This window comes from Ostrea edulis, chromosome 5 (assembly GCF_947568905.1).
Source record: "Ostrea edulis chromosome 5, xbOstEdul1.1, whole genome shotgun sequence".
In the NCBI taxonomy this organism is placed as follows: domain Eukaryota; kingdom Metazoa; phylum Mollusca; class Bivalvia; order Ostreida; family Ostreidae; genus Ostrea; species Ostrea edulis.
Genome location: NC_079168.1, coordinates 64525961 through 64542406, shown reverse-complemented (window position 1 = coordinate 64542406; position 16446 = coordinate 64525961). Strand labels below are relative to the sequence as shown.

The window sequence follows — 16446 nt, the reverse complement described above, 5'->3', positions numbered from 1 at the left end:
GTAATAATCACTTTAATTATTACAGACAGATTCAAACGGGAATTTTAACTGAAGAATGACCTGCTTCTGTGTCCCACTTTCCCCCAGAATGAGGACAAAAAATGTCACCTTTTTAAACATATTTTGTCCTCTGTCCAATTTTTCGAACTGTATTTCCGAAAGAAAAAATATGCCCCTGCGGATATGAATGTTATCCCTGTACTAGATCGGTTGCAAAATTACGACTACTTTAAACACGACTTGTTTACTGCAGCGATGCATAAATTTGCCTATAGGTGGCGATAAACCGGAAACGTGATGACGAAAGCAAAATCCAACTGGCGACAATAAAGCGCAGCTACGCTTAGCGATTTAAAAAAGTGTAATTACTGAAAAGTTGCCAAAGTTAACGCAGAAAACGTGATTTCGTAAGGCATACTAAATATTAAAACCGCGACGGAATCAGACACAAAATAGTGGTTCCGATATTCCGTATTGTTTAACATCTTTTCAAAGCACGAGAAATTTGTGTGTGTTTTTATACACCGTCTTTAGACGAGACGTTTTGTGATACAGCGATGTCTGTCTGTCAATTTGGGGTTTTCTGTTTCTAATTTCATTTCTCTGTCACATATCAAGCTGAAACTTGCTATGTAGCTTCTTTGTGGATCACTCTAGATCAGGTTGCAATTTTGATCCATTTCAACCTCTCTTGCAGGAGTTTTTCCCCTTTATTTGAAAATATTTGTTATATGGAGGGTACATAAATTATATGGTTAACTCAAAGCAACGAGAGGTCTTCCGTCGGAGCTGTGTGACATAAAAACCTTGAACTTGACCATATGTCCTTGGGTCAGGTCCTAATGCAACCTCAGTTAACATGAAAATCTGTTGTAAGTATGAAATCTTAATGTTTCTTCATTACTTGATATGGCCAGGACAGGGTTTGTATTTTCTAAAAAGTGAACTTGACACGGTGACCATGTGTCAAGGCCAGGACATATAAGAAAGTAATCAACTGTGACAGGAAGATAAGTACTGTAACGATATAAGTAGTTTGGCTACGCTGGCGATTCTGACTTCTCGTATGTAATTATGAAATAGTTTGAGAATTTAATATATATCATTGAAATGAAGCTATAAAGATGTACTATAAATTTTTATCGTTAGGTGTTTAATAAATTTACACTACTCAAGTACATGCGTGTATGATCTCATTCCACGAATCAGTCTTTTGAGGCGCGCGTGTATGTGGGATTAAATTCTTTCAGCATTTAACTTTTCAGTCCCAATAATGAAGAAAAAATTGCTATTTAAATTTATGAAATTTATGACTCAGGACATACAATAAAGGTTTATAGCTGTTACCAATATTTTATCATACAACAAAATTATGATAGCATAATATTCAGACTGAAGAGAATAATTCATCGAGTTTGAATTATTTATACATACAAATCAAATAAATTGCTCTCAAATCTTGAATATTTTATTAAACTTTAATATCTATCTGCGTAATTACATGTAGGTATATTATGTACACAGTGCGCACAGAAGTCGCGTATGAATTTCACGCCAGGGGCACGTGCCGAAGTTACATAATTTGGACCAGGAGTTCTGAATCAATGTTTAATCAAAGTCATTGTTTTTAAACAATAAATCAACAAATCATTTGAAATGAGACTGGTCGGCCATGGGTTTCTGAATATTCTATACGCATGTTTAGATTTGGTTTAATCATGATTATAAACTATTGATTTCAAAACATGTTCAGAAATAATTCGCTATGTTTGTAAAATGTATCCATTTTCTTTTTCACAACGAAGAATTTGAGTAAAGCTTGTGTGTTCAGTTAAAGTAGTGTGAAATCACAGATTGCTAGTCCAGCAGCGATGAATCTCCGATATTAAACACACATTCAATTAGACATGATTGAGAAACGAACTGTATATTAAATTGCAGATTTTAAAATTGATGCCTGACTCAATGTTCTAGAGTTTTGAATTTAAAACAAATCAAACGTAAGACCAGGGACGTATAAACAAGTATATACATCCCCGGAAAGACTGAATTATTCGAAAAATCCAATATGATCAAAAACATAACATTCTGTGTTATATTTAGGACGACAATGTTTACTTTGTGTACATGCCCTGGTTCACACGCGATGGTTCCTCGAGGCGGTTACGTAATTGTAAACAAAAACAAACCCCGCGGTGTATGTAAGATGCGTGTAGTTAATGACTGAGTTATTCTATGCTTGAAGGTTTGTTTCTTCAATTAAATATATCGTTGTTTTAATAACAAACGTAGAAGAGATAACCTTTTCCTCTTTTTTTTTCTTTGGAACAATTGTTTATATTAAAGCTACTAAATAATAAAAAAGAAAGTTGTCGATAGATGATTTTTAAAGGAACCATAGATCACGTTAAAACCTTATTTTAAAAGAATATTAGCATTTCATGAAGTCAGATTTATCAATTAAAGCAAGTTTATTTAAGTTATACACATATTTCCCCCCTTCACCTACCTAATGATACGGTTACCTGTTTGCGGGTGAAGCTTTTTTCTCATATATAACACAATACTCGAGCAAAATATTATGTTTATGAGATCAATAAGATGTTGAAGAACAACTTTTCCAGCAAAAGCCATCTCGAAATATTTACCATTTTTGAGTTATAAAGCGAAAATTTTGAAGATCCCCAGATCCCTAATTTAAGGGGCCAGCCCCTTTTTAGGGATACCAAAAGAAAGCTCTTAACATTTTGCACAACTTTTGTTCTACACGTCTTAAGAAAATATTTTTAGTTTAAAAGATACAAAGGAAAATATGTGTAATTTTTTGCTCCTTTAGGTGTCCTAATTTTTTAACCCTGTCAACCACCATTTCGAACGCTGTAATCAAAAAACAAAAAACGAAGTGCACAACTACAATGCTCCTACTTTTCATTTTCAATGCATTTTCTGCTCAAGCTTATACAGTCTCGGAGCCTTTGTCTGGAAACCAAAGCCCCTAAAATTTCATTCAAAGGGGAATAAATCGTGAACAGAAGGGAATTTCTGAAATGTAGTACATTATTATAAAATTGTTCTGTAAAGTTTATAAACCCTGAAAATTTGAGCAAAATCCATGCAGAAATGAGCGAGATATGGAGCTTCAAAGTTAGCGTCTAGGAAAAAAGGGGGGGGGAAGAATAATCTTAACCAGCACAATCAGTAGGTCTTCCGTTGTTACGGAAGACCTTAATAAGGGGCATGCTTTGTCCTTTTAACTCCTCTCACAATTTGGAAGCTAGGGTCTTTGTAAATAACTTGAAAATGTGCATAGTGCAAGAATTTTGATTCTCAACCAGTTTTAATTTTCTTTGATGTATAAAATATTTACAGGTTGTTGAACTCGGTCAAATTGGGGTATTTTTTTTTACACACAGAACTCTTGGTTTGCTATCTACCCCTTGTCACAGTTTAAGCTAAGATCCTAAAGTTATTCATATAATGTAAAGAAAAGCCTGATGATGGCTGTATTTGAAGCAAAGTTCTACAAATTATATTATAACACCCTAGGTAAGCATTTCCACGGGCGTATTATGTACTGTTTGTGGTACTCTTGTTATACCCGCACTTTCTAAAGAAAGTTCGGGTATATTGTTGTTACCCTGGTCCGTCCGTCCGTCTGTCACACTTTCTTCCTCCTCAAACTGCTCTTTTATTTCAAGTGGTAACCAATTGATCATTTGGAATATGATAGATGGTGTACTGTAGATATATGATAAGGTTTTAGAATGTTCAATTTTACACTGGGGGCAAAATGGGGGTCAAAAAATTACGTTTTTTCAACAAAAACCTGGTTCCCAGAACTCCTCCTACATTTCATGCAGTAGCCCAATCATCTTTTGGAAGATGATTGGTTGGGTCCTGTAGATGTGCAATAAGGTTTCGGAATTTTCATTTTCACCCTGGGGGCCAAATGGGGGTCGAAAATGATGCTTTTTAACACAACCCTGGTTCCCAGAACTCCTCTTACAATTTACACAGTAGCCTAATAATCTTTTGGAAAATGATTGCTGGTGTCCTGTAGATCTGCAATAAGGTTTTGGAATTTTCATTTTCACCCTAGGGATCAAATAGGGGTCGAAAAATGACGATTTTGTACAAAGAAACCCTAGTTCCCAGAACTCCTCTTACATTTTAAACAGTAGCCTAATAATCTTTTGGAAGATGATTGCTGGTGTCCTGTAGATGTGCAATAAGATTTTGGAATCTTCATTTTCACCCATGGAGTCAAATGAGGGTCGAAAAATGACGTGTTTTTGTTGTTGTTTTTCTTTACACAAAAGAACACTGGTTCTCAGAATTCCTCTTACATTTTAAGCAGTATCCTAATAATATTTAGGGAAATGATTGCTGGTGTCCTGTAGATGCACAATAGGGTTTCGGAAATTTAGTTTTGCCCTGGGGGCCAAGTGGGGGTCGAAAAATGACGATTTTGTACACACACAAAAAAAACCCTTGTTCCCAGAACTCCTCTTACATTTTAAGCAGTATCCTAATAATCTTTTGGATGATGATTGCTGGTATCCTGTAGATGTGCAATAAGGTTTTGGAATTTGAAATTTTCACCCCTGGGGTCAAATGAGGGTTGAAAAATGACATTTTTGCACAAAAGAATACTCAGGTCCCCAGAACTCTTTTTACGTTTTAAGCAGTATCCTAATAATCTTTAGGAAATTGGTTGCTGGTGTCCTGTAGATGCGAAATAAGGTTTTGGAATTTTTATTTTTGCCCTGGGGGCCAAATGGGGGTCGAAAATGATGCTTTTTGTACAAAAAACCTTGGTTCCCAGAACTCCTCTTACAATTTATGCATGGGCCAAATCATTTTTTTGGAAGGTATCAATGACCTTGAACTTGTCACAATGACCTTGAGTCAAGGTTATGACACACTCCCAGGTCATAAAAAATCTTTGTACAAAGTACGAACTTCCAATGACTCTCCACTACAAAATTATAACTCAATTAATTTTTTAATACTTTTTTTGCTTGTGACCTTGAACTTGCAGGAATGAATTTGGGTCAAAGTCACCAAACACCTTCAGGTCATAAACAATCTTTATACCAAGTATGAACCACCAATGATCCTTCATAATCAAGTTATAGCCCTTGCAATTTAAAAAAAAACTTTTTCTGTTCTTCTTGTTATAATTTAATTTAAATGTTCCTCTTACTGAAATGAATTTGAATATAAATGCTTCATTTTCACTCAAAAAGCAGTAAAAGTTAAGAATAGCAATAGATCACAATTTTATAACACTTCATCATTCTGGCATAAAGTATTGAAAAAGTGTATACCTCTTGTTCTTGAAATATAATTTTTATACCCCCCGCAACAAGTTGTGGGGGGGTATACTGGAATCGGGTTGTCCGTCTGTCTGTCCGTCCGTCCGTCCGTCTGTAGACGCAATGGTTTCCGGGCTCTAAAGCATTATCCTTTCCACCTACCGTCACCATATCATATATATGGACTACCCATGGGATGAAGATGTTCCCTATCGATTTTGGGGTCAAAAGGTCAAAGGTCAAGCACACTGGACATCGAAGTAGCAATATGGTTTTCGGGCTCTAAAGCGTTATCCTTACCACCTGCAGTCACCATATCATACATATGGACTACCCATGGGATGAAGATGTTCCCTATCGATTTTGGGGTCAAAAGGTCAAAGGTCAAGCGCACTGGACATTGAAGTAGCAATATGGTTTCCGGGCTCTAAAGTGTTATCCTTTCCACCTACAGTCACCATATCAAACATATGGACTACCCATGGGATGAAGATGTTCCCTATCGATTTTGGGGTCAAAAGGTCAAAGGTCAAGCGCACTGGACATTGAAGTAGCAATATGGTTTCCGGGCTCTGAGGCATTATCCTTTCCACCTACAGTCACCATATCATATATATGGACTACCCATGGGATGAAGATGTTCCCTATCGATTTTGGGGTCAAAAGGTCAAAGGTCACGCGCACTGGACATTGAAGTAGCAATATGGTTTCCGGGCTCTAAAGCGTTATCCTTTCCACCTACAGTCACCATATCATACATATGGACTACCCATGGGATGAAGATGTTCCCTATCGATTTTGGGGTCAAAAGGTCAAAGGTCAAGCGCACTGGACATCGAAGTAGCAATATGGTTCGGTTTGTCATGCCATTTGTTTTTTACACTCAGAAAAGAGGTAGTTTATACCTATTAACAACACCCTTTGGGAGATTGGGGTAAGCGGGGGGTATTATTAGTGAGCATTGCTCTTGTTTCAATTATTATAAAAGGTGTCAAATGGTTTGAGAGATTTTTCTTGAACTTTGGACCCAATAATTTTATCAAACATATTAAATAAATCCACCACTATTGATCCCCACCCCTAGATATATCAACAAAAATCATCCATGCATACAACTTTTCTGTGACTCAATGATTTCACTGGTTATTCATGCTAATGACTACTACTCATTATAGGATTTAAATACCTTGTCACTAAACATTAGATCTCAATTGCTCCTGAGTTTCAGACTTTGAAGAAGAAATCCTTTCTACAAATAGGTCTAAGTTATCGTTTTAATTTTAAATTAACTTAAGTACTTATGGTCTATATATATTAGGGATGTATATTGAAATGAGACAATTTAATTTACAAGAATTTTCAATATTTCAATTCGGTATCTATTTTTCACTTTAAAAAAAATTAAAACAAACAAATTAACAAACAGAAACTTCTACTGTCATATTTAGTTTAACTTTTTGGGGAGGGGCAGAGAGATAACATCAATAAGCAAACAAATTGAAGAAGAGAAATAATTAATTATCCTTACAACTTGAATAACAATTCACAAATTTGGTATCAGGAACTTTTAAAAAATTTTTTTTAAAAATTATTCAGGAAAATAAAGTTTTGAAAAACACCAAATTATAAAGACAAGTTTAAAAGTAAGAATACTTCCAATGCTGTTTTGATCCATACTGAAGTATTGAAGGTACTGTTGCAATGGTACTTTCAATATGTATTGATCAACAATATATATATATATATATATATATATATATATATATATATATATATATATATAATTATTATTATTATAACTTGAAGCCAGTGCCAACAGTAATATGATGTAAAGGTGGAGATAATTTCATATTTCCATTAGTCAATGGTTTATGTATTCTGACATGAGCAGTGAGACATGATATGGTTTAGGATTGGCTACATTCTCATCTGAGCATTTTATGCTTTATTTAATCATGTATAATCAGGTAAATTATAAAATAACGATTGTGGCTTCTTTGCCAGTAACAACAATATGACGAAGAGTATATTTAAAGGCAAACACTTGTGTGCGGGTATTACTGTCTTATGACAGTACCTAGTTTTAAATTGTATCGGTTGTACATATTTGTCTGGGGTTGAGGTGGGTAGGTGAATCTTCACACTATTAGTGTGAAGATTTTTTAATTTTTAGTCTAAATACCATCACCCGATAAATTCAAAAACTTTTCATCATGTATCTTTATTCTTTTGTGGTCGTGCACATTATTAGCAGATATAATTTTCAAACATTTCCTCCTTTTACTCAACACCCCCCCCCTTTTTTTTTTTTACACTTCTTCTGCCTTAATAGCATTTGAACATACGAAAAGACCTGTAAAAATTTATAGTGTAGGACCTGATAATCCTTACTTGATACATACCCTCTCAATCCTTGAGGTTTACTTGTATCTAAATAGCCTTGTTTTATACATACCATTGCTTTTATTAACTGTAATAGTTCAAATTCACTTGTGTCCGTGAAACTTGCATCCCGATGTCTTCTTTTCTTACGTATACGTACATGTAATTAGCCACAGTTTCGTATTTATTCAGTTGATGACCAATCTCTACCCAAAGTTATCGTTCCTTACACATGTCTCAAAATTAGCAATGTTATTCCACGTGTAAATCTACTTTTTCACGGTTAATAAAAATAAAACTAAGAACTAGTTTATGAAATATAAGGAAGATGTAGGGCTATAGCTAGCAACTAATGATAGTTATCCCCCACTGATTACAACACTTACCTATATACACTGCTCACCTATATAGTGAAATCGAACACTATCCACGTTTCAACACAATTCAATGCAACTTAATTGTGTCGCAGTAAGACCTGGCATCTGCTTAGTTTTTATTTACGTATATTTTTGCAACTGAAGTCGAAACCTGATTTTATTTGAGCATGTTTACCATTTTACAAGAATCTTGAAAACCCCTCGAGACGTTGACAGGTATATGTGAGTGCAAGGAACGATTACTTTGGGTAGAGATTGGTTGGTGACTAGCTGCAGCTTCAATTCATTGTAATCCTGATTGGATATTCTTTTGTGCACCTGTCGAATCCCATATTTCTTTAATGTATACTTTACGTCGTACAAAAGCCAAGGAGGAGCTGGATTTATCACTTGAAATTAAAGGTCGGCAATGTGAGGCTTTGCACGCTTTTTAAAATGGCAAAGATATCATACATGTATGCGTCTTACCACTTCCTCGACATCATCCACTTTCACAGTATCCCTCACCATACATTTAAAATCGTAAAATTTATCCAAAATCTTGGAACATGGCGAACATTTTCTCTGACAGAACAAAGTCTCCAACGGTTTCTTTTAGTTTTGCCCAAATATTTCTTATAGAAGCAACTTTAGTCTCTACTATTTTCAATAAGTCTCTCTCTCTCTCTCTCTCTCTCTCTCTCTCTCTCTCTCTCTCTCTCTCTCTCTCTCTCTCTCAAATGTGTAACTATCCAGTGTCGACATGTTATGATCATGTGACTTAATTGTAACTAAGTCACCATAAAGTAATCCGTGAATGCTACCTACTACATCCGAGGTTTATTTCCCGGAAAAGGCCGAGTGATGTTCCGATTGCATACAACTTTTCTGTTGTTGAACTCCAATCATGTGGTCCCGTGGGGATCCGGGTTAGAATAGGTCCTCAGTACCCCCCTGCTTGTCGTAAGAGGCGACTAAATAGGGCGGTCCTTCGGATGAGACCGCCAATGTCACAGCAGGTGTGGCAGGATAAAGATCCCTCCCTGCTCAAAGGCCATAAGCGCCGATCATAGGCCTAAATTTTGCAGCCCTTTACCAGCAGTGGTGACGTCTCTATATGAGTGAAATAATCTCGAGCGGGACGTTAAACAACAATCAATCAATCAACCAATCATGTGACATATGTGATTCATGCGTTGTTTACAACTGCAGCGCGTTCATGAGGAAATGACTATCATTATGATTTATAAAAATACATTGGAAATGTATATATATATACTGAATTATACATGTGTAATATATATTTAGTACGAGTCATGAAGGTACGTTACTACAATAAGTGTCGATTAGAACGAATCCATCTTTGTTAAGACTGACTTGAACCCAAACTGTGGATATAGAATATTCAATCGATATGGCTTTTATAATATCTAAGATGGTTATCGGCAGGGGTCGATAATTCTTTGAAAGAGTTTCCTCTAAAAGCTGTTTTTCTGTAGTAAGCACAGATCGGCAAGCGCTATGTGATGTGAACGATTCGAAATGAAATAATTCACTTTTTTCTCTTTATTGTACATTATGATATCTAGTGGTAATTTACATTCCGTTTTCACCTTTGAATAAATATGAATAGAACATCGAAGCTACTCTGGCTGTATTGCACACGTTCCTTGTCAATCGACTGCAAAACGTTCATTGAGGATTACTGCAAATTCTGTAAAAGAGACGGATGTATAGTGTACATACATAAGCAGATACACTATCATTCACTTACAAAAGGTTTATATTTGAATCTCCTAAATATAGTATTTATAACAGTGAATGTTGAGGTTAAACTTTTCGAAAGAATTTCAAATCTAAGAAATATTTTGCATAATGCTTTTCAATACAAAGTTTCATCAGCAGCAACCAAAACAAAAACCCCAATCCAAATAGGAAAATTCAATTTAACAAAACCCGATATCGTCCACTATTCAAGAAATAGATTCCATTTATATTTACATTCTACTTCATTTCGGTCCAAAATCCCAGCCGTTTAATTCGACTCACTATATCTATCAAGGTTCATACACACAGTATTCACAACTGTGTCGCATTCATGAGGAAATGGCTATCATCACAATTTGTATAGATATCGAAGGCAAAGACATTGGAAATGTAACGTTATAAACATACCCTCGAGATTGATTTTTCCATTATTATCCAGATCTGCGGCACTAAAAAATTCCTCTACATCTTCATCACTGATGCTATTACCACCTCGCTGTAAAATTGCCTTGGCCTCTTCCTTAGAAATGAAACCACTCCCATCCTTATCAAAAACTTTAAAGGCGGCCTTTACTGCGGTCATTTCTTCATCCTCTGACCGAAGTCTGGGTGGTACATATTCCAAAAATGCCTCAAACGTTATTTCACCAGTCTCTACAATAACAAACATAATAAAAATGTTGTATAGTCCGAATTTCAAAAAAAAAATTCACCTTGTAAAAACGCTGTTAAATCATCCAACTTGCGTATTTATGACGCTGTACAATATGCCATACATTATTTTACCTGTTTTAACCAGAATTATTTGATCCTAAATCGGTGTTCACAAACAACTGTCACTCGTCCATTTCAAGTGACAGTCACGTGTCCAGTTCAGACTTTCAGATCATTGGTGGTTTTATCTGTGTAATTTGTTGCCAAATTTAAAGTAGCGTGTCATAAGTTTAAGAGAAATAAAATCTTTCTTAGTAATTCGTTGTTTTATGCTTTTTCAGCCTTATAGTTAGAAAGATGCGTCTGAGTTATTTACTTCCTGCTGGAATTCCCCTGACGCGCATGGGACTATTTATAGACGCCTAACAGAAAATGGATAATTTATGCATACCCTCTATATTTACTTTTTAAATAATCTTGTTACTGTTTTCTTTTACATGCAAATGTTCCCAAGTATGTCATCAAGGAAAAGTTGATAACTTTAAAAACCAATTTACCTGCTCTGAAGTAATTATGTACAAAAATAATACATGAACATCGGGTCATGAATCGTTAATATTCAGAAATATTGGTAAATATTAACTCGAGTGACCAAAGAATCCTAAATATGTAATGCGAACAACAATAGTTTTTCTTTTATTCCATTTTACAGCTGACCTGTTTAAGGAATTCTAATGAGGAGGGTGTAATTATGGTCTCTCTCTCTCTCTCTCTCTCTCTCTCTCTCTCTCTCTCTCTCTCTCTCTCCTCACCATGGGGGTCCAATTCCGCCAGCAGCTCGTCTAGCTCTTCATGTGTGGGGTTCTGGTTCATTCCCTGTAAAACCCGCTCCAGTTCACTGGCCTCAATCACTCCATTGCCATTCGCATCAAACAGGTTAAAAACTAATTTCATTTCTATAATTAAAAAAACACAGTTTATAGAAAATTCACTGTTTTAAAGACATATATCTAGGCTAGGTTTTGTTCTAAATACCTAGACAACAATCACGAAAAACCGAAACTATGTCAATATCACATCATTTCTTGTCGTATCGTGTGATAGTGTCAATATCACACCATTTCTTGTCTTATCGTGTGATAGTGTCAACACATCATTTCTTGTCGTATCGTGTGATAGTGTCAATATCACACCATTTCTTGTCTTATCGTGTGCTAGTGTCAATATCACACTATTTCTTGTCTTATCGTGTGATAGTGTCAACACATCATTTCTTGTCGTATCGTGTGATAGTGTCAATATCACACCATTTCTTGTCTTATCGTGTGATAGTGTCAACACATCATTTCTTGTCTTATCGTGTGATAGTGTCAACACATCATTTCTTGTCTTATAGTGTGATAGTGCCAACACATCATTTCTTGTCTTATCGTGTGCTAGTGTCAATATCACATCATTTCTTGTCTTATAGTGTGATAGTGTCAATACACCACTTCTTGTCTTATCGTGTGCTAGTGTCAATATCACACTATTTCTTGTCTTATCGTGTGATAGTGTCAATATCACACTATTTCTTGTCTTATCGTGTGATAGTGTCAACACATCATTTCTTGTCTTATCGTGTGATAGTGTCAACACATCAGTTCTTGTCTTATCGTGCGATAGTGTCAATACATCATTTCTTGTCTTATCGTGTGATAGTGGCAACACATCATTTCTTGTCTTATCGTGTGATAGTGTCAATATCACACCATTTCTTGTCTTATCCTGTGATAGTGTCAACACATCATTTCTTGTCTTATCGTGTGATAGTGTCAACACATCATTTCTTGTCTTATCGTGTGCTAGTGTCAATATCACACTATTTCTTGTCTTATCGTGTGATAGTGTCAATATCACACCATTTCTTGTCTTATCGTGTGATAGTGTCAACACACCATTTCTTGTCTTATCGTGTGATAGTGTTAATATCACACTATTTCTTGTCTTATCGTGTGCTAGTGTCAATATCACACTATTTCTTGTCTTATCGTGTGATAGTGTCAATATCACACTATTTCTTGTCTTATCGTATGATAGTGTCAACACATCATTTCTTGTCTTATAGTGTGATAGTGTCAATATCACACCATTTCTTGTCTTATCGTGTGATAGTGTAAATACACCATTTCTTGTCTTATCGTATGATAGTGTCAACACATCATTTCTTGTCTTATCGTGTGATAGTGTCGTTGTTTTGTTACAAGAGACTTCAGTTTTGAGTGAGTTGTAAAAAATTTACCACATAAACAAAATTGAAAGAATATAAATTTAGTAAGAAAAGGGTATAAATTTGGGCATCGTGGAGAAGGGGAATCGTAAATTCATGACGTCATATCTTTGGATCACCAAATTTTTTCTATGCTTAACAGATATCTGTAAACTCTGCTTCAAAATTTTCACAGTCAATTTAGGAACATCAAATTAGACCCATAACGCATACATACTTGTACATATATACTATGCGGGGAGGGGGTGATCTGCTGCAACATAAATTGAGCCGTTCCTTGCAAAAAGGCCCTTATCTGATCTTATTCTACAATATTTTTCAAAAAACGTCATATTAAAATGGAAAAACGTAACGTCATTTTTGCATACTTGTAAAGAAAAAGGTCATGGTTACCAATCACAAGTTTATGGAGCGCCAAATTAACATAAACTCAAATAATTGAAGATATCTTTAATTATTTGAAGATATCATCAATTCAATTGTTGCTCTCTTTAATTGAATTAATGCGCGCATTAAATCAATTATTGCTCTCATCAAATGAATTAATGCGAGCTTCAATTCAATTATTGCTCGCATCAATTGAATTAATGCGCGCATCAATTGAATTAATGAGAGCAATAATTGATTTAATGTGCGCATCAATTCAATTATTGCTCTCTTCAATTCAATTGATGCGCACATTAATTCAATTTATGAGAGCAATAATAGATTTGATGCGCGCATTAATTCAATTATTGCTCTCTTCAATTCATTTGATGAGAGCATCAATTTAGTAGAAATATTGCTCGCAATAATTAATTTAGAGCTCGGTTTAAATAATTTGATGATCTCTTTAATTCAATTGAAGATATCTTTAAATCATTTACAATGCTTTTGTATAAGGAATTAATGCGCGCATCAATTCTTTTAAAGAGAGCAACAATTCAATTAAAGAGATCATTAATTCAATTGTGGATATGTTGAATTGAAGATATCTTTAATTATATAGTTGCTCTCTCTAAAAGAATTATTGCTCTCTTCAAATGAATTAAAGATATCATTAATTCAATTGAAGAGAGCAATAATTGAATTAATGCGCGCATCAAATCAATTATTGCTCTCATCAAATGAATTAATGCGCGCATCAATTCAATTATTGCTCTCATCAATTGATTTAATGCGCGCATTATATCAATTATTGCTCTCTTCAATTGAATTGTAGCGCGCATCAATTCAATTGTTGATATCATTAATTCATTTGAAGAGATCATTAATTCAATTGAAGCGCGCATCAATTCAGTTGAAGAATTAATGCTATCATCAATTCACTTAATGCGCGCAATAATTCAGAATTGAAGATATCATTAATTATTTGAAGAGATCTTTAATTCAATTGTTGCGCGCATCAAATGAATTGATGATATCTTCAAATAATTGAATATATCTTCATTTATTTGAGTTTATGTTAATTTGGCGCTCCATACAAGTTGGTTGTCATCTTTGATTGACAGTGTAATTTTTTAATGACAATCAACACTGCTCTGATATTTTGAGGGATATTCTCTATAGGTCACACTTTAGCACTAATATACTTAAGGGCCCCTGTAAATATTCAAATAATAAACAAAGTTATACTTACCTCGAAGTTGTTCTTCTGTTAACTGTTCAGCCTAAAATATCACAAAAATGTTTTAAATTTCCGACGTTAAGGATATATTTTTCCAATAAACTCCCCCCCCCCTTTCAAATTCCATATTAAAAACACATTTTTATTGTGTATGTAAAAATAAGGTATAAAATTTTCTATGCGCTTTTTCGCCATTTTAGCATACGTTATAATAGTATGTCCATGGGAAAACGTCCGAGCTTGTCCAACAAAATGGATAGTGTGCGATGTTTCTAATCTTTTAAAACCCATAACTCTCATTCTGCTACTAATGTACCGGTTCAAATTGATCTGTCTCTAAGATTTAATAACAATTAATGTTAGGTTCGTTAATATGCTTTCAGATTTTCAAACAAGGTGATGCAACATAGTCTACTGTACACGGAATAAACCACAGTTATGTTCAGTTTAAAAGTTCTTGGGGGTATGATTTATGTCAGATGGGATTTCTGCGATATAGTAGAAAATGAAATCAGGAATCGATAGACAAATAACACATGACGTGTTTCTCTCTTCCTAAGTTTTGACCCCTTGGGGATCCGGGTTAGAATAAGTCCTCAGTACCCCGTAAGAGGCCTATGTTTTGATGAAGATATGATAATGAAACTCACCAGTACCGTACATTGAAATGCTCAATAATTCTACAGACATACAGAAATTTGATGGTAAGCTGGGTAACCCACCTCTCTTCCACGTGAGATATATTTATGGTAACAGCAAAACAGTATGACTCATGAAGGAAGAAATTCCAAATGATTGATTGATTGAATATTGTTTAACGTCCCTCGAGAATATTTTACTCATATGGAGACGTCACCACTGCCGGTGAAGGGCTGCAAAATTTAGGCCTATGCTCGGCGCTTATGGCCATTGAGCAGGGAGGAATCTTTATCGTGCCATACCTGCTGTGACACGGGACCACGACTTTTGCGGTCTCATCTGAAGGACCGCCCCCATTTTAGTCGCCTCTTACAACAAGCAAGACCTATTCTAACCCGGATCCCCACGGGATGATTGATTGAATATTGTTTAACGTCCCTCATTTAGTCGCCTCTTACGACAAGCAAAGGGTACTTGGGACGTATTCTAACCCGGATCCCCACGGGATAAAATTCCAAATGAAATATAGAGCCAGCTTGAGAGGGAAGTGCAAACATGATGTGATTTAGCAATGATAAGTTTTTATTAACTCATTATACTTCTAAACTTATCCCATCGTTTTCACAACGTCAGAATGCGTTATCTAATATCAAGATGTTTGTTTTCTCTTAAGAATCCGAATACACCCACGAAATGACTCGTACCTGATGTCGTTCCATTAAATGAGGGAAATAATGTTTAAATATCAATTTAGAGCTCGCTAGGTGCAGTGTTTTACATGAAGCAACTTTATTGATATTTAAAGAAAATATATGTATTTCGATTATTCTCTTCTCTTGTGTGTTTGTTTGACGTCCAGTCGAGGATTTTTCAGTCATATTGAGATGTCACCAGTTGTAGGCGAAGTACCACAAATTTAGTCCTAGGCTTAGCACTTACGGCCGTGGCAGTGATAGTTCTTTAACGTGCCAAGGCCTTCGAGACACGGGGCCCTCCGTTTGTGACGGAAAATATCTAAAAGTACTGTGATTCTTACTTCTAAATGCCGATCACTTGGCGAAGGAGCAATCACTGTCTATGTTTATGTCTTAGGTTTGAAGCGGCCATGGCACGAGCAGGGCTCACAACCTCCCCGGTTACAAAGCGAACACTTTACCACTGAGCTACCGCGACCGTGTTAAACAGCGGTCCTTTTCTCTTGCGCATTATTCATTGATTAAAATCTACAGCGTTAGCAGAACCAGCTGACTGGTGTTTGTGTTTTGTGTTGTAATTCAAGAACGACATACATAATGTAATACACGAACTACCGACTAGAAGACTTAGGGGGAACTGTCCATTTTGTGAAATTAAACTTTATGGATATGTATTCATCAAATCCCTACGCTGCACACTAACATTTTAAATTTGCTTTCCAATACAATTCATGTCCTTATCTTCAATTGTCCATTCTGT

General features: G+C 35.4%; 1 protein-coding gene across 1 annotated transcript in view; it reads right to left on the bottom strand.

Moving 5' to 3' along the window:
* Positions 1 to 16446, bottom strand: part of LOC125651070 (uncharacterized) — an 87084-nt gene that overhangs the window by 28159 nt on the left and 42479 nt on the right. The window contains exon 9 of the mRNA XM_056166126.1: positions 10232 to 10477. Coding sequence (XP_056022101.1) covers positions 10232 to 10477 — 246 coding nt within the window. The remainder of the gene's footprint in view (positions 1 to 10231; positions 10478 to 16446) is intronic.